At 45.9% G+C, this 24,171-nt stretch overlaps 1 protein-coding gene across 1 annotated transcript in view; it reads left to right on the forward strand.

Moving 5' to 3' along the window:
• Positions 1-2,979: 2,979 nt before the first annotated feature.
• Positions 2,980-24,171, forward strand: part of CELF4 (CUGBP Elav-like family member 4) — a 601,922-nt gene continuing 580,730 nt past the window's right edge. Inside the window, exon 1 of the mRNA XM_029061173.2 lies at positions 2,980-3,343. Coding sequence (XP_028917006.1) covers positions 3,064-3,343 — 280 coding nt within the window. The 5' untranslated portion in view covers positions 2,980-3,063. The remainder of the gene's footprint in view (positions 3,344-24,171) is intronic.

Genomic DNA, 24,171 nt, shown 5'->3' on the forward strand with positions numbered 1-24,171 from the left:
ACTGTACCAAGTTTGGTCCTTTTCTAAGAAAAGAAAAAAAATGGAGGGTTGTGGGGCAGAGGGACATTGTGTGAACTGTGCTATGTGAAGAGAATACAACTGAACAAATTTGGGTATCTGGATAAATGAACTTTCTAAGCTTGGGCAACAATGAGTCATCCCCCTTTTTTATGGCATCTCATGGTAGTGGCTTATCTTATTATTTATAATATGGGAATAATCAAACGGCCAGGCAACCGCCGGCGAAAGAGGTGTAGCCCTGATCAGTATATACACACACACACACACACACACACACACACACGCACACACATTCTCTTTCTTGATTCCCTTTCCCATGCTATTCCCCTGGGAATACTGATTGAGAAAAACTCCAGGGGAAGGAGGATGGGGGGAAAAGGAACCCAGTTCTGGGGACGGGCTTCTCAAGAGCAGAGTCTCAGAGCAGGTCGTTCTCAGAGAGATCTTAGGGAAAGTTGCCTCCTTCCGTCTTCTCTAATGAGCTCTCATGGAGGAGCCCGGCGTCCCCATGGAAATCCTAGATTCTGCATGAATTCAAGTGGGAAGCGATAGATACACTGACCTGTAGGAATGGCTATGACTGCTATGACATAATTCAGCGGCACCCACTCCCCAGCCCCCCCCCCCCCCCCCCCCCCACCTTTAAGGATCCTTCCTAAAACGCTCCCCTAATTTCATATCCGCGATCGAAGCGCACGGACTGGTGTGCGCCCATTGGAAGGACCAAGAGGGACCCGGCGGCTTAAAATACGATATCATCGAAATCAAACAGGGCGACGGGAGAGTCAGGGGGGAACGGAGGGAGGGGAGGATCTCCCGGACCGCTCCGCTTTTCCCAGAGCACGTGGGACTCCATCCCTCAGCCCGGGCCCCCCGACTTTCCAGACCGGTTCCCGGCTCTCGCGGGGCGGCCGCCTGGGATCTGTAGGGATGCAGATTCCCGCGTTTGTTTGTATGTATGCATGTATGTATGTATGTAGCCATGCATATATGCATGCATGCATGCATGCATGCATGCGTGCGAGTCTCTCGAGAGGGAAATTCGGCTGCCTGTATGCATGTGAGATTGCGTGCTTCTAGGGGTGTATTTATGCATCCCCATAGGTATTTGTCCATGGATGTCTATGAGTGAGACCGTGCAGGGATGCGTGTGTCTGACTATATATACATCCGTCTGTGCGTGTGTTTTTGTGCGTGGTCATATGTCGAGAGGAAAGAAGTGGGGCAAGAGATCCCTCCCGTTCACACGCCTCCCCCCCCCCCCCCAATAAAAGAAGAAAATAAAGAATCACAAATGAAAATAAAAATTCAGCCCGAACCTAAGAGCTGAAATCGTCCCCAAAGTAACGGCTCCCTCTGGCCCTGGCTTTGGATGCAGGCTGGAGTTCGGGGTGCTTGGTGGGGGGAGAGGGGGTTCCCTTTCCAGCTCCAGACCCCACCCCCAGCTAGGCCTCCCCCTCCCCATCCCGAGAAATCAGGCGACGGTCGCCCCGGCCGGAGCACCCCCAATGGTCCATCGTCCAGAGGAGCAGGGGGGGCGATCAGAAAGGACCGCCCTGCCGACAGCCCTCGGACGATCGCAGTCTGAGCCTTCGATCTATCTATCTGTATCGAAATATATCCATATATATCTACAGGAGAGGGAGCAGGAGCGCTCCGGCCCCCAGGCGCCTCCCCCGACCCGAAGCCCCGAAGCCAAGGGGACGGGAGAGGTGCGGCCGGAGGGTCTCTCCAGACCCAGGACTGGACCCTCCCGGAGCCAAGGAAAATCCGCCCCCGAGCGGGACAAGGGTCCAGGAAAGACGGAGACAGGGAGAGGCGAGACGGGAAGAGAGAGGCAGGGGGTGGGGTGGGGGGTGGGGGGTGGGGGTAGGGGAGAGAGGCGATGCCGTCTATACCTCCCTCTATAGGCTAACCTACACGCTCGGCTGTTGATGATGCTTAGGGGTACCTCTGAAGCTACGGTCAGCGAGGGACAACGTCCCATCTCCTAAAGACATCGTCCACACTATCCAGACTATTCCTCTTCCAAATGAAGGGAATCGTCCACAGGGGCCAGACTATCCCCCTTCCAAATGAAGGAATCGTCCACAATGGCCATACGATTCCCCCTTCCCTTCCAAATGAAGGACTAAATACGAACGAGGGACTCCTCTAGGACTCCCTCGTTGAGACTCTCCCTCCCTTTCTCTTTCTCTCCTAAATGCAATGATGCATCTCTGCCTGTGGTCTCCCGAGAAAGGGAAAAAAAAGAGATAAAGGCTACACCTGCGTTGGGAAAGTATAAAATAAAATCGTTTGCAGAAGCAGGTGCCACGGGGGATGGCCAAAGAGGGAGCAAAGAAGGCGCTGAGCCCCCGTTCCTAAAATGCACTCTCTGCTCCACACTCGGCCGGCACAATAGCCATTGACTCTCTCCCAAAGAGCCATGCGCCTCGTCCTATTTATAGCCAGGGGCTGGCTTGGACGGTACCACTGAACCTCTCCGGGGCTAGCAGACAGGGGGGGAGGTGGGGGGCGGGGGGAGCGCATCAGAGGAAAACCAGGCCCCCCTCTCCCCCTCCCCTCCCACCCCTGTCTCCCCCAATCCCTCCCTCCCTCCTCTCCTCCCTCTCCCTCCTTCCACCGCCCCCCTTTTTCCAGGCACACACTCCCCCCGCCCCCCACCCCCACCCCCTAGTCTGGCTGGGAAGTTGAACCGGTCCAGCCTGTTTAAACGGGAAGGACAGAGATCCTGTCTGTTCAATGTAAAAAAAAAAATCAGATCAGACCCAGAGAGAGAGGGAACGGAGAGAGACGGGGGAGAGAGAAGGAGGGAGAGGAAGAGAGAGGGAAAGAAAGAGAGGGAGGGAGAGAAAGAGAGGGAGAGAGGGAAGAGGAGAGAGGGAAGAGGAGAGAAGGAGGCAGAGAGGAGGAGATCCAGAGAGAGCAGAGAGAGAGAGGGAGGGAGTGTGTGTATGTGTGTGTGTGTGAGCGAGAGGGCGAGAGAGAGGGAGTGAGAGAGTGAGAGAGAGAAAGAATAAAAGGAAAGAAGATTTCTCTATGTATATAAAGATGGCTACGTTAGCAAACGGACAGCCAGACAATACCAGCCTCAGTAACAATCATAGCAGCCCAGGCACCAACGGGCACTTGAACGGATTAAACCACAGCCCCGGGAGTCAGTCTACCATCCCCATGAAAGACCATGATGCCATTAAGCTGTTCATTGGGCAGATCCCCCGCAACCTGGACGAGAAGGATCTGAAGCCCCTCTTCGAGGAGTTTGGCAAGATTTATGAGCTGACGGTGCTGAAGGACAGGTTCACCGGCATGCACAAAGGTTGGCATCAATTTCCTTAACTTTGCAATGAGAAAAAAAAAGCAACCATCCTGGGTGAGGAGGAGGTGGGTGAGGGAGGAACAAGAGGAGGAGGAGGAGGAGAAGGGGGAGAAGAGGGGTGTGTGTGTGTGTATGTGTGTTGGGGGGAGGGGATGTTGATATGGGGGGCGGAGGAGGAGGAGGGAAGGTGGGAGCGGGGTGGGGGGTGGGGGGGTCCCTCCAGAGAAAAAAGCAGGGTGAGGAGAGAGGTGCTGGATTTTGGTGGTTGCGTTGACTCTGGGTCCGGGGAGGGGGGTCAGAGTATAGAGTAAAGAGCCTCGGAGAGACAGCTGAGATTGGGGGGGAGGGGGAGAAGAAGGGGTGCAGACGAGGTTGGGGTGTGGGGGGGAAGTCAAGGGTGCTGTCCACTTAGGCGGTGCTGAAAACACGGAGGGAGCCCTTTTTTTTTTTTCCCCTCTTGTGGAATAGTAGGGCATAGTAGTAACAACATAGCCGTGAGGATTTTTTTTAAAAAAGGTATTTTCTCTCCGTCCCTCTTTTGATCGGTAAACTCTCTTGCTTATTCAATGTTCATGCATGAGTGACCTGCCAAAAGAGGGTTGAGTTGGATATTTGAAGCCATGAGTGAGTGACAAAGCACGGGGAAGAAGCGGCAAACGAAACCCATCCAGAAAGAAACCCAGGAAAAGCAGTGCGAGCTGCCAGCAAGGGAAGATCGAGCTTAAAATATACACACATACATGCATACATATATAATCATATATATATATGCATATATATGTACACGCACATATAATATGTTCCCTCTACATTTTTAAAGGAGAGCAATTTCAGCCACAAGATCTCAACCCTGCTGTGTAGTTTCTCGTAGTATATTATCTCACTCTCTTGTGAAGCATCCATTCTCTGGGCAATACTTTTGGGGAAAGGAAGAGAGAGCAGAAAAAAAAAAAGCAGTAACTTTTTTAGGGAGTGCAAGGGGAATTTCTGCAGTATTCCTGTTTCCTTCTTTTTAAGGCACAGCCCAGAACATGCTTAGTGAAACAGGGCGTGTGGGTGGAATTTGCCAATGCTTCCTCCATAGCAGTAATGTATAAGATGTGCAGTTTGGATTAATAGGACCCTGAGAGATGTGGGCAAGTTAAATGCTTTCAGAGAGATTGATCGCGAAGGATGAAAGTAAAGCTAAATTTAGTGAATTGTCGGTCATTTACATCTAAGACCCATTTGAATAAACACAATCAGGATAGATACTGAAGATGGAGATTTAGACCTCAGAAAGCAAGACTGTCCTTTGCTCTACATAGAGCGGGAAGAGGGTTGGTTGGTTGACTCGTTTCCCAAGTACAGGGCATGTGAGTGTTAGTTTTTGTAAATGGCAGCTTTCAATCTCACCTCAGACCAAATCTGGCTTCACATCCAAACTCTTAATAGTTTGAGTCCCAGAGAGCAGTTTTATTGACTTTAACATCTTTCAGCATTCCTGCTGAGTAGTAAATCTCAAAGTTAATGGCATGTTGAGGAGCACAAAAACATAGCAGAATGGAAATTTACCGGATTAGGAAAAAAAGAGCCCTTATTCAAGGTAGAGAAAATGTCTGTTCTTTTAGATATTGGGGAAGAAGTGAGGGTAAATTTCAGTTAGGTTTTCTGGGTTGGTTTTTTTTTTTTCCATTTTTCACAGATTAAGTATATCCTTAAAGGTGTTTCAACGTGCTATCAAGCCTCCTAGAAACACACCAAGGTTTGCTTTTGATGTTTAATGTTTAAATGAGTTACCGATAAAAATAAGCATTGAAAGGAAAGTCCTTTTGGTTTAATAGAGAAGGTCGGATGCTAATGGACTATCTATGAATGATATAAGATTTTTAAGTTTAACAATCCTTAATGTGAAAAATAGGCTCTAACACCAAGATTTCACAATAAATTTGGGAAAAGAAGAAAGTATCTCTTTTTTTCTTCAGATCAGGGAAAACTTTTCATCATATTTCCATTTTCATGTCTGATCCTGTTGTGTTTTTTTAAAATTCATATACGTAGAAATTATTGCTTACAATTTATAAAATCATAGGCAATATGAAGAGGAAGCACACTATTTGGGCTTCTTCTGTTTAGTAAAAATGCCTGTAATAAATTCCACTTCATTTCCTTAAATATTTCCACCTAAAGACCTGCAGACACTGAAAATCCAGGTGGCAGAGATCCTTTCAGCCCTCTAACTGCAGCAGCTTGCCTCAGAACCGGAGAATAATTTTATCCCAACGGAACTTCTGAATCTTTGTTATAATCATTTTTTTATATATATAGCCTGGGCTAGGGTGTAAATGACAGCCCCTTGAAGCTTCAGAGAGTGCAAAATAAATGAGACAGTTTTCCAGATCTGTTTTATTCAATCCGAGAAGAGTTTGAACTCCTCCTTCTGTGATGCCGCTGATTTATTAGCTAATTCTGATAAAAATGTGCCTCTGGCTACCTGGAAAAAAAAATTACTTGCTTGCCACTGGTGATTAATTACTGTTAAGCCAAAAAGCATGAACGGACTTTGAAGAATGAGGCTTGCATTTGGCTCTCAGTTCCCCTACTTCTTCCCACCCCGCCACCCCCCCACGCACCCCTAAATTAACAACATGAGACAAAGTATTAAACCAGACCCTTTTGTTAAGGCATGAATGAGGAATAGTTTATACATCTCGCTCTGCCTTTATTGAATTTCCAACTTATAATGAACCAGTTGTGGTTGCTCAAAGGCAGAGAACAGGAGATCTAGTCTGAGAAACAATATCTAGTGGCTGTGAATTGATTGGAAAAATACGCTTGATAGATCTGACTTAGATGCCTTCCTGCCGTTAACAGAGCCAGGTGAAGTCTACCCAAGGGTTAATGGAGTTACGGTGCATTTACAGTGTTGGAGTGAACCAGGGGAATTAGCCCAAGTGAAATTGGGAGAGGTGGGGGTTGGGAGGGCACTTTGGTGGATGCCCCATTATCAGGGAAACAGTGCCCTTTGAGGAAGTCAATAGGCATTTGTAATGGGGGTAGGATGAAAATTGACACTGATTGTTGTAAAGATAAATTCTTAATCTGGTACTCAGACAGTAATTTAAGGAGGGGTTGCAGGGTGGCGGGGATGGACGACTAGTGTAAAGTCTCAGGTTCTTTGAGTCATTTGGTCTTGGAGACAAATCAAAAATACTTTTTAAAAGATCAGCTTTGCAGGGAAGAATCATACTAGTGATTAGACTGAACCAATGGAGCTCCCAGTGTCAGGATGGGTGAGATTGCATCCCATGGTTTCCCCTTGTGGTAGGCTTTTCCCTTCATGAAAAAGGATAGTGCTCTCTCTCTTTCTCTTTCTCTCTCTTTCTCCCTCTCTCCTCCCTTTTTCCTAGCGGATTTTGTGGAGTTCTGTGGGGAGGTACAGAGGCAGTGACCAACCCACAGGCACAAATTCACTTGCACAAACACATGCAGTTAGTTAATCACACATGAGCAATTTAGCAATCCATTCATAACTTCAGTCTTGTCTAGCAGTGTAGTAGGCTTAAAGACTGAGTAACTGGGAGACATAAAGGTTAGTGCTCTCTGGACAGCCATATTATAATGCATTATCTTTGAAGCCGTTTAAGTCCAATATAAGTGGTATTTAGTATAATATTTATGAATTAATGTAATCTAAATATAGGACTGCCCCAAAAGACTTAAACAACCTTTACTACTGGGGTTTATTTGTATCCAAGGCCTGCACTGCATTTTAATCTGAGCACTCAGGTCCCCTTAATATTCTATCTATTTAAGCAATCAGAATAGATCTGTGTCTGAGTTTCCACTGCTAACTGAAATTTACCAAACTGCATGGAGGTGAATTCACTTAACTAGTAGCTTTTGCTGTTTTAAAAGCAAGAATCAGCATCCTGCATGATGCCTCAGCCTCCAACACTTTAATTTCACCTTAAATGAAAATAAAATCTCCAACAATTTTTGAAAAAGAGCAGCAGTTTAGTCAGAGTTCAAATATCATCATCAACCTATTCACACCTTAATCTCTCCCACAGTAAACACATCCAGATCTGGGGAATTCATAAAACTCCTTATTTGTGAATTTTTTTATTTTATTTTATTTTTTGATTAGCTGCCTTCTTTAAATCGTGTCTAGTCTTTGCATTTATGACATTTCATCTATTAGAACATCAGGCTTCTATTCGTTATAGTGTAGCTGAGGCCTTTTTTTTTCCTTTTCTTTTCTTGTAGATTCATGAATTAAAGCATATTCAGTCTCAATCAGATTATAGTTTTCTGGGTAGATAAGTGACAAGAAAGCCTGAAAATAAACCTGGGACCAATTACAGTGAATTAAAAGAAAAAATTGACTTTGGAAAATGAAAACTCTGTTATGAACAGGAAAGAAGAAAGGAGGAAATGCAGGGGCTGAATAGCAGAATATCCATCTAAATAATTGAAATGTAATGCTTGCCTTCTAAGCACCAGAGAGGGAGAGTGGGGCGGTACTAAAATACCAACCAGAACCAAATAACTTTCACTGAGAGACAAGCACAAATGTACCCGAAAAGAGAAATAAATAAAATCTGGAATTTTTGGATGGTGATAATAATTTCCTTCCAGAATGGGGGAATCCAGAATCAGATTGGTGCCTTTAACAGAGAGAGATTTACTTGTGCTGCATGTGTGTACACTGATCATTCATATACCCTCTTATGGTATTCATGTTTACACCTACAGTTGAACAAACTCACATAACCAGACATCCCTATGGCTGCCTAGATATGAGTATATAATCCATATCCATACGCAAACTCTGGGCTAGCTTTCTTTGTATTCTGGGACTTTAGATTTTAACTCACTTCACCCCACCTTGCTAAGACAATCTAGGGTATAATGATGATAATGCTCTATTAGGAGTGAAATGGTCTCGACTTAATCTTGAATGTGTTTGGTCTCCTAAGTTATCTGAAAAAATATGTATTTTGCTTAAAGCCATCTTTCAACGGAAGTTAAAATTTAAAGGGTGGTTACATCCCTCCTCAGTTTGTTTCCAAAGTTCTCAATGAGCCCCCCAAACCACTGCCCCAAAGAAGTTATCTTTCACTGATATTGCTCCCTCCGAATTCCTGCAGCCCTGCAACCTGTACCCGGCTTTCTTTCCTTTCTCATTTTTGACTGACATTTACACACACTATTAGAGAACCGTGGGTCTATGTGACTTGGGGCTATTTACATGGAAAGACAAATCAGAGACGAATACAGACTCATTTCAGTGAAATAGCTGCTTCTCGTGAAACAGGAGAGCCTGAAAACATCGTACATGTACCTCGCTGGTGGGAGATGGAAAAACAGGCTGCGTACGACCGAGGTGTAGAAGCAGAAAGGGAGAGGAAGGATTATAGCCAGACAGACTTTGCATGGGAGGGGTGGAGTTGAGAGAGAATCGGAGGCTGGTACCCAGGCCCTGGATCTAAAGGAAAAAGAAAATTGAAGTTTTCCAGTAGAAATGCCAGTCAGGAGCAGAGAGTGTGGAGTGACGGAAATGGGTAATATCCTGTTGGCTCCTATGCTCTCCGAGAAAGACGGAGAAGCACCTAGGAATGTGTGTGTGTGTGTGTATGTGTAAAGGAGGGTAACTGAGGGTCACAGTGATGGACATGTCTATTCTGAGGAGCTGGGGAATGCCCCGTAGCCTTGCAGACTTGTGGAGAAGAATGCCGGTAGAGTTGTAACTGGCTTGTTTTCCTGCATGTGTAAGCCAGTCTGTCACCTGGTCCAAGAAGACCGTAATGATGACATAGAATCAGATTTGGATTCGGCTCCACTGTCAGTCTTTCAGTCACCAGAAAAGGTACCTCTGCCCATATTTCCGCAGTTTGACTGAGTTTTAGAAGTAACCTCCAGAACTGCCGCAGAGCGCCCCTCGCCGGAAGAAAGGCCCCTTGCCTGGCCTAGGTGTCACCTCTTTCTCTCTCACTTGCAACCTCAGTCCCTAGTCAATTTTATTCTCACATTCCCTACCCTCCAGACAAATATATATATATATATATATATATATACATAAACATTTTTATTTATGTATGTAAAGAGAGAGACAGAGAGGAGAAAGAGAGAGACAGGGAGGGTGGAGAGACAGAAACAGACAGAGGGAGAGACAGAGGGAGAGATGCCAAGGTTTCGCCTAGCTCAGTTAAGCCAAAGGAACCCAGGCCTTTCTAGGGTGACAGTTGTGTTTCTTCTGATGGCAGAAAAGGTGAAGTTTGTATCCCCACTGCCTCACTGTCTGACTCACCGTCGCATTAACGTCACTGCCCCCCTTCCTGGTGCAAAGGTTCTAAGTGTGTATTTACTTACCCATTAAGCCTAATATTAAGGTCCAATCCAAAGACTCCCAAATTCACCAGGGCAGTTAGGACTTTCTCCATTCCAAATGGACCCCAAAACTCATTGTGAGGACCTGAAACTGCTATTCAAAATAGAGCCTGCTGAGAAGATGAGGGTTAAATGCCCCATGCGTATGCCCATGGCAAGATGGAAGCTTAGGTGGAGAGATACCGAAAAAAAGGGGGTTTCAGAGGAAGTTTAGATGCTGCATCTATTGTCCTCTCCTATAACTCCTACCAGTTGAGATAGGGGTGTTTGGGGAGGGGCGGGGGGACTGCAAAGTGGCTGTCCTAACCTCTGCCAGCAGTATGCCAACCTTCCGAGGAGTAGCTGCAGATCAATGTCTGATGCTAATGCACTCTTGGTGTTGCAATACCTGCCCACAGCAGTACAAATTAAAGACAGGGTGTCAGGCTGAACTTTGAATTTCTGTGCTTTTTGTCAGTTTGTGCCACTGCCTCAATATAGCACCTAGGTAAATGCAGATTGAGTGTGGGTGTGTTGTTTTTCCTTCTTTTTCTTAATGTGTACATTTTCAACAACTGAATTTTTTTTTCCCTCTCTAAGCAGTGGCAGGTTACCTAGATAGATCTCTGCCAAAAAAATGGACTGAAATCTCTCAAACACAGTGGCACCGAGGAACGCAGAAAGGAAATCATACGTGGCCATCTCTATGATGTAAATGAATAGATACCCTTATAGATATAGACACTGTGTTAGCTTTGTCCAGAGGGAGCAGCCAAAAATATTGATTAATGCACGGGAAAAACATTGATAATGAACCGGCTCCCAGCAAGGCTTTAATTGACAGTGATTTCCCTGAACCAGCCCAAGACAGGGTATAAAGTGACCATGATGTTACTCCATTGCAATGCACTTTCCTTTAATTAATTATCACCTTTGTTCAAACTGGCTACAGATCAAAGGTTTATAGATACTTTACAGATTCTTAATAACAAATCCTTCTGGTGCATTAGAACTGTTCGGCAGCTCAACCAGCGAGGCGTAGAGCTTTCAGTGTCCCTCTCCCATTTATCTGTTGATTTTAACTTCTTTAATAAAGGTGGGCAGGCCTTTCTAAGCCTTTGTCATTTCCTAGGGCAGTTGTCTTCTTGAGATGTCTTTTCTGCGGGCCAGTTAGGTTCTGCCATCATTTCTGAAAATTCAGTAAAAGGTGTTTGTTCACCAATAAAGGAGAGTCTGGATTTAGTGAACACATTTCTGGAGATCAAAAAGGTGTGTGTGTGGGTGGTGTGTGTGTGTGTGGTGTGTGTGTGGGTGGTGTGTGTGGGTGGTGTGTGTGTTTGTACGCACCTCAATATCAAAAGATTTAAAGAAACTAAATCCACTAGCCGGAACTTATTCAAATATGGATTTATACATTCTTGGCACCTTCACTCTCATACTCCCTTTTCAAAATCCTGAAAGACTGTCTCCAATTGAGGTGGTATTATTTGGGTTTGAAGTGGGGGGACCAATGCCAATAGACATGAATGTGTGCACAGTGTACATCTCCTTGGTAGTGTAGCTAGACATGCAACTTCTCAAAGACAGGGATAGCAGAAATTTGTTCTTGGTTGAAACTGACAGGTGTCTTCGTTTGAAAGCTACACAAGGAGTCATTCTGTGCAGAGTAGAGTGTGATTCGTAGCTGTTTGTTCATTATTCTAATTTAATGATGTAGTCACACCTAATTAATCCATGTCTGGTTTATTCATACATTCTGTCTGAGGAGTCCAAAGATTTTGAGGAGAGTTGGGAGGGTGTTTTGATAAGAGGTGTCCCTGACCAGCACGTCTTTTTATCAGAACAAAAATGGACTGTTGCAAACTTGGTTGATGGAAGCAGCAGGCTCTGACTGTGTTCAGTTCACAGCTCCTCACGTAAATATCTGGAGTGTGGTGCACAAACACTGTTGTAAATATGGATTTATGCACAAGCATGTAGCTACAAATGAAGCTCGTGGATCCATATGCACTGTACGTAAATAGAATCTCTCAGATTGATTATTTTCGATCCCATTACGTAATAGCATCATTCACGATAAAATTCAGCATAAAATCTGTTTCATTATTATTTAGGAGAGGGAGATATCATGGCTGTTCTGCAGCACAGCCTAACCCTCTTCTCGCTGGTGAGATAGATAGGGTGGCCTGTCCTCAGTTCCCAGCTGAGAAAACTGAGGTTAGCTGTAGCTCTTCTCCAGCCCAAGATCAGAGAGTCATCCATGGTTTCAAAGCTCTCAGGTCACTAGCTCTAAGCCAGGATTGATACTCCACTGGGCTACAATGATTATGGTGGCTACTTGCAGGTAAATGTAGAAAGCAGCATCAACCTAATCATATCCTTATAAAGCAGAGCTTATGTACCAGCATCCTGGGGGAAGAGGACTGTCAAAAGATCAAAAGATTTATCACAGTGTGTTTGTAGAAATCCCCTGACTGTGGCTCATCTCTATAATGCCCTAATTGACTATTTGATCAGTTTTGAAGGGGTCGGTATTAGATGCGTGCACGCACATACCCACACACACACACACATACACACCCAACATACAGAGAGAGACTTGAAGGATAAGATTTCTAGCCTAGGATGCTTGAAGGTGACTGAAAATCATACACCTAAAATTATACGTAGCAGCCTAGTAATGGGCTTATCAATACTTCTTAAAGCAATCTGACAGCCCAATAGGAGTGATTCAGTTGTGTGAACAAAGGTCACAATATAGATATTCATTATTAATAATATCAATATCTTGGTTGACCAATATAACCAGACACTGTATAATGTAACTGATGATCATAGAGAACAAGGCAGGAATTGCAAAATTATCCACATGCAATATTAATAGTATTGACCGATTCTAATAATATAAGGAGGTAAAGATGTTCCAAACACTTGCTCAGAACGGATGTTGGGAGAGGGGTCCTTGTCTCCTGCAGATTATATGGGCTTGAAATACCCCAGAAAGGGAATAAATTCGGGCTCTGCTTCATTTACCTATTGAGTTCACCGGTCATCCCTTTCCAGCTCCACAGCCCAGGAAATGCCCACCCGGTCTGCAGAGATAGAGAGTCACTTTGCGGCTGTCAAACATCTAGCCATAGCTTCCTTTCAAATCCATATTTTTGCATGTCTGTAGCTCATCTGATAGAAAAAGAAAATAAGCCTGAGACACTCTCTCTGCACCAATTATTTTAGTTTTATTTCAGGGAGAACAATCTGGGGCAAAGGGAGAAAGGTGTAGCCAGTTTAACTCGATGCACAGCAATCCGTTACAGCGAGAGATGGGGCATGTGAAAAGCAATCCCTGAGAGAGAATGCCGTGTGTCTTGCCTTTGTAAAGTGTCATTTGCACCCTGGCTCGGTATAAATAATAATGAAAGATCAGAGCTCCAGCAGACTCACTTGATCAGAGACTTTATATCTTCCCCGTCTTTAAACATCTTTTCTTGAGAAGTGGGGATAGCCTCCCTGGGTTTGAAGAATCTCCAGTGTGTTGTGCTGGTTCGTTGGGAGAGTACCACACCCAGGGTGATCTTTGACTCAGGTTGTCCTTTTAGGATAGGTGCAATCTCATTTCGCTGTCTGGCTTTTTCGAGGTCTTTACCTCCACCTAACCTGTCAACGTATTTTATCGGAGAATCGTCTCTGATAATTACCGTTGAAGGAGGAAAGTGATTTTTTTAAATTCTCTGGTCTCGAATAAATTCATTCAGTCACTCATTCATTACGCATTCCAAATTTACAGTAGAATCGGTTGTGGCTGCTGCTGTTGCTGTTTTATCCCCTGCGTCCCTGAACTTTGCTATCCACAGAACTAGTGTCAGACTCTTCCGGGATATTCCTGACCCCTATTGGCCATCGAGGATAAAGACCAAGGTACCTTACTCAGAGTGAGGGAGAGCTGTGGAACGAAACTATGAGCATAGAGTGTATTGTAACCCGAACTGTCTTTTTACCCAAAGAATACTGTCACGGGAGTTGACCTGTAACTGCACTGGACAGCAGGCCCTTAAGCGCCACAGGAATGAGTTCGATCTCTTTTTGGTCAGTGATGTAGGAGGTAAAAGAAAAATAGAAAGACCCCCAAAAATCGGGAACTAGGCTTATGGGAGGTGGGAAGATTTGCACATTAAGATCGTGAGGGAGATGGTCGTGAGGGAGATGGTCGTGAGGGAGGAGCGGATTCTGGTATGCTCAAAGTTAACACCAAATTAAACAAAACCAAACGAAACAGTGCCATTGATTCACTTCCACGTCAAAGTCGTAATGTCGATTTGGTGGGGGCCGAAACTGGCAGAGAACAAGTGGTGGAGGAGCTAAAAGTTGATGGGAAGCTGAAAGATCTGAAAGGCTGTGAGAGGGTCCTTTCACACCTGCTAAAATCAGGCATCCAGGGCAGCTTTCAGTTGTCATGCTGAATGGTGAACACCTTGCAAAGAGCATTGCATTCTTGGGCCTTCTGAACTGATTGAGAATGAGGGGTTCAGTAAATGGAGAGTGGATATTCTAATGATAATTGGGTATGTGTTAAGTGCATACTATGTACCAAGCACTGTGCTAAATGCTGGGAGAGACACAAGATTATTGGGTCAGACACAGTCGCTGTCCCACACAGGACTCAGTCTAAGGAGGAGGGAAAACGGATATTGAATTCCCATTTTACAGATGAGGCAACTGAAATCTAGAGAAGTTAAGTGACTTACTCAAGGTCACACAGCAGAAAAGGGGAGAATCAGTGATTAGAACCCAGGCCCTCTGGGTCCCAGACTTGTGCTCTTTCCACTAGGACATGTTGTTTCTAAATGATTTACCCAGTGGCAGCTGTTACTACTGGATGACCTCTAAGGAAGGAAATCTGTGATTCTGGGACCCTGCATTGGTTTTTTGTTGTGTTTCTATGGTATTCATTAAGTGCTTACTATACGCTAGGCACAATACTAAGCACTGGGGTAGATACAAGATAATTGCATTGGACGCAGTTCTTGCCCCACGTAGGGCTCACAGTCTTAATTCCCATTTTACGGATGAGGAAACTGGTGCACAGATAATGTAAGTGACTTGCCTGAGGTCACACAGCAGAGAAGAGATGGGGCCAGGATTAGAACCCAGGTCCTCTGATACCCAGGACCAGGCTCTTTCCACTAGGCCATGCTGCTTCCCTTGGTTTTGCTGCTGCTGTCTTTCCCTTGTGGACTAATAGACAAGGAGAAGCAGCAACTCCTCCACCAACATCTTCCTGTGGATCTTTCTTCTTTCTTCCTCTTCCTGTGTCCTGCACTTTCCCTACTCCTCTCCAGCTGGACATTCAGAGTTGAGAGGGTCCAAAGGTTGGGGAACTCATGTTCCAGTTCCAGCTCTGCTCCTGAGCTGCTGAGTGATTTGGGACAAATAATGGTCATAATGGTGGTATTTATGAAGCATTTATTCTGTATCAAGCATTGTGTTCAGCACCAGGGTGAAACAAGATAATCGTATTAAAGTTTTCTAAACCAACCAGTCTAAAGGAGAGGGAAGGAAGGTGTTTTATCCCCATTTACAGATGAGGAAACTGAGGTAGAGAGTGGCTGAGTGACTTTCCCAGGGTCCCACAGCAGGCAGAGCTGGGACTAGAACGTAGGTCTTCTGACTCCCAGTTCCTTGTTCTTTCCACTAGAACAAACCGGTTAAACTCTGTACCCTTTGGACTCCTCATCTGCAAAATGTGGATAATAATGCCTGCCTTTCTCTACCTCATAGGGATTTGTGAGGACCAAGATGAACCAAGGACTGTGAAAGCAATTTGGAAATGAAAGCGCTTTATAAAATCAAGGTATAATTGCACAGGAGAGGGCTCTCTCACGATGCCTGCTTCATATTCCCGAGGCCACAGCCACTCAGCCTGTCCTTCATGAATCATACTCTCTTGAGGAGCTGAGTTAGATCTTGGGATAACATTTGATAGCAGTGCAGAGAAGGGCAGGAGAGTCAGGGCTGCAGTGGGGTGTGTTTGTGTGGGCTGGGGGGAAGGCGGGAAATGGAATTGTAGCCAATTTCACCACTACAGAACATAGCCAAATGGCAGGCCACTTCTATCTGTCCCCTGTTGGATCATGGCAAGCCTGGCCAGCCACCCTGGCTTGTCCCTTACCCCTGTCTTCTGGACTCAGCGGCCCTTTCTCTGAGATCAGATGCTGCAGCAGGAGCAGACCGACTGAGGAAGGCCTTTCCCTTGTTTATTTCCTCTTGTCCCTAGGACTGTGCAAGAACGGTGGCTTCACGGGCCCCAGCTTGAGACCGCAGCTGCTTTTTTATTCTTTTAGACCCCAATCAGCGGGTAAAGCTTCTGAATTCAGGTTCGGCTTCTGTCAAGGGATTACCAATCCCTTATTCAATCTTGCTTGCTTTAGAGGTTTGCAAAGTTCCTAAAGGAGGCTAGTAAAATGCCCATGGATTTGCCGAGCCCCTGAGAAATTCTGCCAAACCTTTCTCCATCTCTCGCTGCTATCCCTGCCTGCCTGCCAGACTAAAACCTCCAAATTCTCATCCTGATCCCTGGGCCTCAACTGTGCACTTTTGACTCTTCACCACCTTTCCCTTTCAACTTTTCTCTCTACATCTCCCATCTTCCTCCTGCTCTGTCTGGTCTTTGAACCTTTCACCAAGGAAGATCAGCAGGATTCAGGTCCTGGACCCTTATTCCACAAAAATCCCAACTTCTGGTCAGCTACCAATCCTTCCCCTGACCACCGACCTGATATTCCAGTGTACCTTCTGCCTGGGGGTGAAACAGGGAGGGGAGGCAAGATGCCCTCTGATGGAAGAGGATGGTCAGATACACAGCAAATGAATCTTGAGAGGAATTATCCGCTCAAGGCTGGCATGATCATCTGTGTCCATCCTGAGCCCTCAGGGGTTAGGATTTCCTCTGAGACTCCCAGAGATCGAAGCTTGATTCCCTCTTTTTCAGGGACTACTAGGGTTCAATCCCATGTGCCTTCCCAGTCCTCCATCCCCGGGGCCAAAGACCATGTCTCTGAGGAAGGGGTCACACCACCTCCTGAGGAGACACTGACATCCTTGTTTGACTTGGGATCGGCCAAGACTTCCTCATTCCGATTTCAGCAGGGCTCATTGAAAATTAGAAATTTTCCTCCACTCTCCTGCCAAGGCCAAATCCTGGTTTTATCCAGGCCAGAAATGTGGTCTGCTTAAAACTCTAGTCTCACCACAATCCTTGTCCCTCTGCCCTGGCCTCTCCACCTTCATTGCCACCCCAAATTTGAAAGTTTTCAGGGAACACTGGGGCAAAGTCCAGCTGTTCTTATCCAGGTGATGAAGACAGAGAAACTCCCCATGGGAGTCCTCCTTCTAACACTTTGATTGCAGCAGGATGGATTAGAGTGAGACCAAAGGAGAGATTTCTGAACAGAAGGGCATTTGGATGACCAGCGCAGACTTTCCTGATAGGTATTTATTGCCTGTCTTGCCCCACCATCCCACTCATTACCACGGACTTAATCAGAGATGGGTTTGGGGCAGGCGATGCCTTAAATCAGAGGGTGGTGGAGATGATCTCTGGAGTACTCTCTGCTCCTATGACGTTGTATCACAATCACACGATTCCAAAGGAGGGGGGACAGTCAGGACCTGATGCTTGCCACCTGCCTGATTCCAGTCAGCATCTGTTCTGTGAATTCTCTTCCTCCCCACATTCCCTCTCCCCCCACCCTGGAACCTTCTCCAGTGGGATTTGGGGTTTGAGTGCTTGGGGTGTGTGTGTGTCGGGTCGGGGGGGCTGTCTGTGAGTAAGTAGACAGGCTGGGGTACCACAAAACTAGACCCAGAATGGCAGATGGAAGTAAAATATCTCCCCGTGGTATTTTTAACAAATGGCAGCAGAAGCCTCTGAAATTGTAGAGAAGAGATGGGGAATGACACTGTCCATCCCCTAGGGGTGGGGAGTTATTAAAGACTTTGAGCCAGGAGGCGGAGAGTTTAGAGGATGGGCAATCCCCCTTTCCCTCTACTACCAATTAACCCTCCTCTCCTTTCGTTCCTTTTAATTTAAGCTCTGGAGGGGAGGAGATACGGGGGACTTATCTCCTTAAAAAAATCAGCAGCATAGAAATAAGCAGCTGCTGCAAGCAATCCTTCCTGATAACAAAATTCACCTTACACTTGCAAGGTAACTCTACTTGGAGAAAGGCTATTTCTTATGAGTGGCTTTACTACTAGCAAAAGTGTTGGATCATCTGTTCAGATCAGGATAGTCAGCTATGCCAAAGGTTTAACCAAATATTAAACATGGTCAGTAAACTTAAACCAATGTCATATCTGAAGCAGGGCTACCCCTGTACCCTTCCAAGCAAGCAGTCAGGATAATTTTCCTCATCACCCCATCCAACTGGAGTTTTAGTGAGGATTTTAAGAGCTTCGTTGCAGGGATTTTTTTTTTAATTCTCCAAATAAACCTCCGATCTTTATTCAGACTGCAGGTGGAGGAAAGGGGGAAACAGGATGGGATACTAAACATCAGATACTGTAGGGAACTCTGGTTTGTGGCTTTTCCTCTCATTTCTATTATTCATTCCCTCTGATTTTTCTCTAATCTCTCCCTGATTGTCCTGGTGCAGCTTAATAGACAAAGTGAATTTTTATTACATCATCAATATAATCTTCAGCTAATCAACATCCTGGTCCACTGCAGTGTGACCTTCGGCTCCTCATTGGGGTTCATAAATAATATGAATAATAATTGGGAATCCGGTTTCTCTTCCTATTCTTCCCAAGTCTCTTTCTATTATTTCTTTCAGAAATATACTGACTTGTCCTGCGCAAAGTGGGAGAGGACCTGGGAAATATCCCTAATTTTTTTCCTGCCTCCCTCTAAAAAATCACAGGGGTGAAATCCCAATTCTGGTTTCCCTACTAAATCCGCTCTTGTCTCATGCCCTAAACTGCACTCATTGCCAGCATGCATTGCAGAGCTTCATGTGCTTTGTTTATTTTTTAGATCATTGGCTGCTTTGTGAATCTAGCCATTTTCTGTTGCCATAAAAATATCGAGGTGCAATAAACATGATGATCTGCGCGGTCCTGGTCAGACGGCTGGCTAGACGACTTTGAGAGATGCAGAGATAGAAGAGAGCGATTCAGGCCAGTGACAGGAATGAAATTGCTGAGAAAGGAGAGGGAGAAAACAGATCCTCAATCAACCGCCAAAGGAAGAACTGAATAAACTAATAAAGATCTTAGTACCTACTCTTACTTGGTGGCACACATAGCTAGTTAGAGAAAATTTGGGGTATGTAAAATGCCCACTGAGCTGGCTTTATACCTAAGAATGTGGAATGGTATATTAGTATTCATTTTCTAGCAGCTCTGTGTGTCCGTCTATACAAGTAGTGCATATGTGCTTTTAGGGTGAGAGGTGAATTATTGACTATCCTCTCTGGCTCTCCATACTGCATGAGACCTGTAGAGATATGGATTTTGGGAGTGAAATTCTGTAAAGCCCAACCCCAAATACAACACTGTTATTTATTAAGGGGTAGGCCACAGTACCGTCTCCCCCAAACAATGTATATGCGGCCCCTCCGATTGAGCTGATCCTGCCTGCCCATGAATTTATATAGCTTTAAGGATGCCTCTCGCCTAGATCTATATCTATATGCATGCAAAGTATTCCTCAGAGCAAAAGCGCCTCAAGCAACATGTGCCACAAGGAGAGCCCCGAGCACTGAGATATGCATGAAAAAATTATGCAGGTCTAGGGCCAGGTAGTTTTCTGAAGCCTGCTGGATTTTAAGGATTTTAATTCAATAGTCCCAAAGCCTGGAGGTGAAATAGATGACCATTACTGTAGGGAGATGCACATGTCTGTAACTGATTCCTCGCACCAAAACTGTTTCCGTCTGCATTTGACTTGGTCATTTCAGGTAAAATTCTAGTTTTTGCTGTTTGAGTCTCTGGCAAAGGAGGGTAAGCGAGTGGGATCAGAGTGGGAAAGGGGCTTAGAGAAAGCGGAGAAAAGAAAGGGGAGAAGAGAGAAGCTCTGGGTACAGATCTGGGATCCGGAATCTGGGAAGACTGTTGCCCTGAGTCCCCTTCATCTCTTCTCTGTGGCTTCTGTAATTTCCTCTGTCCTTTTCCTCCTCCTTCTCCTCTTCTTCTTCCTCCTCTCCACACTCACACTTTCCAGAAAGCTGGAGATTGAAGCCTGATGCAGGGTCCGTGTACTGAGGGAATAAACATCGCAATATCTCTGAAGCCTGCCCAGCCCTACTCTGCCATCCAGGATTATTAGTTTAGTGTGGCTTTCAGACCAATGCCACATAGATCATGGGACTCTCTTTATTTATTTTTCACCTCTCGAATAATAAAGATCTTTAGTGGTGGTCGAGGGAAGGAGTGAGTTGGAGTGGGGGGCAAGGGGAGGTGGAGGATATGGAGGAAAGAAAGCATATGGGGGGGGCAGAGGGTACGGCAGGACAGGGAGAGGTGTATGAACGCAGCATTATCCTTGACAAAAATCTACCTTGAAGAATGAAGCACATTCTCGGTTTGTTACTGGGAGGCATGAAAAAGAACGCATCACTTATCTGAATTTGCTGTTCACCCAAGCACTGTTTATGGAGATTTACAGTCCCACTCTCTCTCAAAGTGCTCCATTGCATAGTGAGTCGAAGGCATGTTCGGCGCCGGTATTAGCCGCCGTATTAAAAATGCATTGGAAGGTGCACGGATGGAGATTAGTCGGATAGAAAGACCCATGAATGAAGGGTTAATTATATTCCAAGAGGCCACAGCAGAGAGCAGAAGAGACAATAGATTTCTTTTCTTCGAAATTTACTAAATAGCTGGAAACACGGTTTAATGAATTTTAATGGGATCATTCGGAATCCATGCATATTACATCTGCTGACGGTGGGAAGTTGAAGCATTGTTGAGACAGAGGGTTCTACCCTATTTTAGCTTTCACAGTTCAGGGTTGTTTAGTTTTATAATTATTATTATTTCTGTGTAGCGAGCAGTTGCAGGGGGAAGGGGTGGGGGGGAGAGAAGGGGCATGACAAGAAAGAGATTTATCTCTATTCTAGCTGGACACGCTCTTCTCACTCCCGGGACCTGCAGAAACTGGTACTGTCCAGCAGAGCCTCTAAAACCCATAGATCACTCCAGACATTATATAACACGTGTGCTTGGTTGAGAGACCTCATCTGTGCCACTGACGGAAACGGATCACATCCAAACTTTAACCATGGATGCCCAGAAAAGAGGAAATTTTCTGAATTTGAAATTGTAGACCAGGAGACTCGGCCCTCCTGGTAACCCTGCTCCGTCTGCTCTCCTTTCTGCTTGTTCTGAGCACTGGCCCAGCCGAGAGACTGGGGGCCTCAGGCTTGACTTGCACACAGGGGAGGTCAGTTGGTCTATAACCAGGGACAGCTTTATCTGTAGAGGACAATCATTCCTGCCACCTCATTGCACGTGTCTGCTAACAGCTCTGAGGGTATCACTCTCCGACCGTATCATCTTAGTGTGTCAGCAACATCTCCCATTCTTTAGACAGGAGGGCAGATGACCAGAGAAGGGGCTTGCCTACTCCAGTAATTTCCAGGAAGGTCCCCTGGCCCCCCATTCCTCCTACATTGTAGCAGCAACACCCCCTGGGGTAATGATGGAGCCCATAAGGTGCCCTGTAATGGAGAAGGACAATCAGATACATGGAATGCAAACCCTGACGGGGAATTAGCCCCTCATTGAGGCCGGGATCTTCTGTGTCCAGTCAGCCTGAGCCCTCAAGTCTTAGCTTGTGTCTGACTCCAGGAGATAGAAGCCTGGTTCCCTCTTTGTCGAGGATTACTAGCCTTCAACCCTATATTCTGCCTAGTGTGAGGAGTATGATCAGTTTAGAATCATCCTCCACCCTCTACCTCTGGTAATCACTGGCCCCCTGCTTGGCTCCGAAGGGGCCGCTCTCCTGTGGGCCTCCAGCTCCAAGCAGGGAAGGAAATCAACCAACCTGTCGTGTTCCATACTCTTTCCTGGCTCCTGTGGCTTGAGGTCCCGAGAACAGACAGGATAGCATACCACTGGGAAGAGGGAATGATATCCCCTCTCCACAATCTCCCTGCCCCACCAGCACCAGGCTTAATCTGTCCTGGGAGAGCTGCCAGGCTATTGAGGAAACAAAGCTTTCCCAGTCTTCCCTGCAATGAACTGTTTTCCAGATACAAGTTTGAGGTGGATGGAGGCAGGGAGGGAGAGCAGGACAGGGATAAGGTGGAGTTAAGCAGTGGGCACTTCTCCACAGTGTCCCAGGCCATCTTCTCTGAGTGATGCTGAACTGTATCCAGCAGAAAAATTCCAGTTAGTGTAAATGGAGATAGTACAGTGAGATAGAGTGGTGCCCTGTTCATGTCAATTTGCACTTGAGTGTACCAGGACTCTGTCTCCAGGTGCTGGGGCATAGGTCTGCAGATATGGGGTGCTGCTCCTGCAAGCTCTCTACCTCTCACCTTACCGGCAAGCCTTCCTGCTCCTCCCTGCTCCTTTATCTCCCAAGGCCAGACCCCCTACCCCTATCAACAATGCCTCCCCAGCCCCTTCCAGGATCATCTTTGGGGGACAAGGAAGCAGTCTTTTCCCCCAGGGCATCAGTTAGTCTCAAAAACTGAAGATTGCATTCTCTCTAGGAAAGGGATACTGCATTCAGTTCTTTAATAGGGAACGAGGGGCCAAAACTCAAGTCAGAACTTCTGACAAGTGAAGGGGAGGGGCTGATGTCACCATGTTTTGCTGAAGTATTAGCTCCAGTTTCACTAAAATAAAATTGACATATTATTTGGGAAATTGTTGCCCTATTTGATTTAGTTCTGAATTACTGAGCGGGAGTCTGGCTATTCCAGCCCGCTTCTATCCTTCTCTGCTCCCCACACTCCTGTGAAGATATGGAGTCTGTTTTCTGTCCTTCATACCTATCGCCCAAATTCTGGAGCAGCGAGTTTGTTCCTGGGGGAATCCCTTTCAGAAAGACGCTAAGATTGAGGCTTTGGGAACTGGCAAGAGCCAGTCAAGTAATCGTTTAAGGGTCGAGCCCCCCCTCCCAGAAACTCAGAAACCCATTCCCCTGGCATCCCACAGACAAACCAGAGGAGGTCTCCTTATTTGTGGCCCATCCACCCCTTGTGATTGACTGTTTACTCCCTCATTGGTGAGCGAGGCCTGAATCGGGGGGCCCAGGGACAAAAGTTTTGCTCTCCACATTCCCGGGTGGCAGTTGAAGGACAGACCTTCTTGTAATAAGCCAGCCTGGGTCTGATAGAGGAAGGGCCAAGGTCAGCTGTGCCCCATTAGTTCTGTCTTTCTGACACGCCAGATGCAACACTGCCACAGTGTGGCTCATTCCTCTCTGTTCTGCTGCACACACATGCTACCGTGCGAGCGCACACACACAAACTCACACACATACACACACATTCTCTCTCTCTCTCTCTCTCTCACACACACACACACACACACATACACGTCTCTCTCCCTTCTTCCTTCCTCTTTTCCTCCTCCTTCCTTCCATCCCTCCCTCCTTCCTTAGTCCATCTCTCCATGGGATTGCATCTGATCCAGTAGTATTGGGCATATATCACATCCATCAGACCCCTATACCTACACACACACACACACACACACACACACACACACACACACATACACACACATACACACATACACACCCCTACATCCAGTTTCTTCAACTGCAAATTCCAAGCAGTTTGCTTGTTTCAATAGTGTGTTTAATTGCCGTCATTGGCTTCTGTTGCTTTACACAAAGGCTCCGAGAGTCACAAGGATGGGTCACCAAATTCATTTTGCCTTTGTCGGTTTTGCTGCTCAAAGACTGTCCCATGTAATCAATTATGCCCCTCATCTCTTGAGCAGCCTCCCTCTAGCCCCTGCTCAGGCATACTTTGACCCACTGCTGCTTCCCAGTTCTCCTTAATCTGCCATCCTGATCCTTCTAGAAAACTCATAATGTTAGAAGGTTTGTCCAGAGGACACTTAAAGTATCCCCTGTCACCTGGACAGATAGGGGTTGAAAGCCTATTTTACAGTTAATAAAGCAATACAGCACTTCGTAAAAGTATAGTCTTGCCTGGAGGCAGGGGGATAGACAAAATAACCTCTTTCAGTCCCACAATTCTGCAAAAAGTGGTTTATAAGAAACTCTATCGATGTAAACAGGTATTGGCTCCTTCAGGAAGATCCTTGAACTGAGTCTGGGACAGACTAGTAGGAGTCCGTCTGTCTTCTGTAAACTTCATCCATCTCTGGCTCAGACATTTCAGTGAAGCCTTTCAGACACAGACACTGCAATAATAATGATAACTGTGGTATTTGTTAAGCACTGTTTGATATGCCAACCACTTAGGCAGATACAAGGTAATCAGGTCCTACATGGG

Source organism: Ornithorhynchus anatinus, chromosome 3 (assembly GCF_004115215.2).
Source record: "Ornithorhynchus anatinus isolate Pmale09 chromosome 3, mOrnAna1.pri.v4, whole genome shotgun sequence".
Taxonomy (NCBI): domain Eukaryota; kingdom Metazoa; phylum Chordata; class Mammalia; order Monotremata; family Ornithorhynchidae; genus Ornithorhynchus; species Ornithorhynchus anatinus.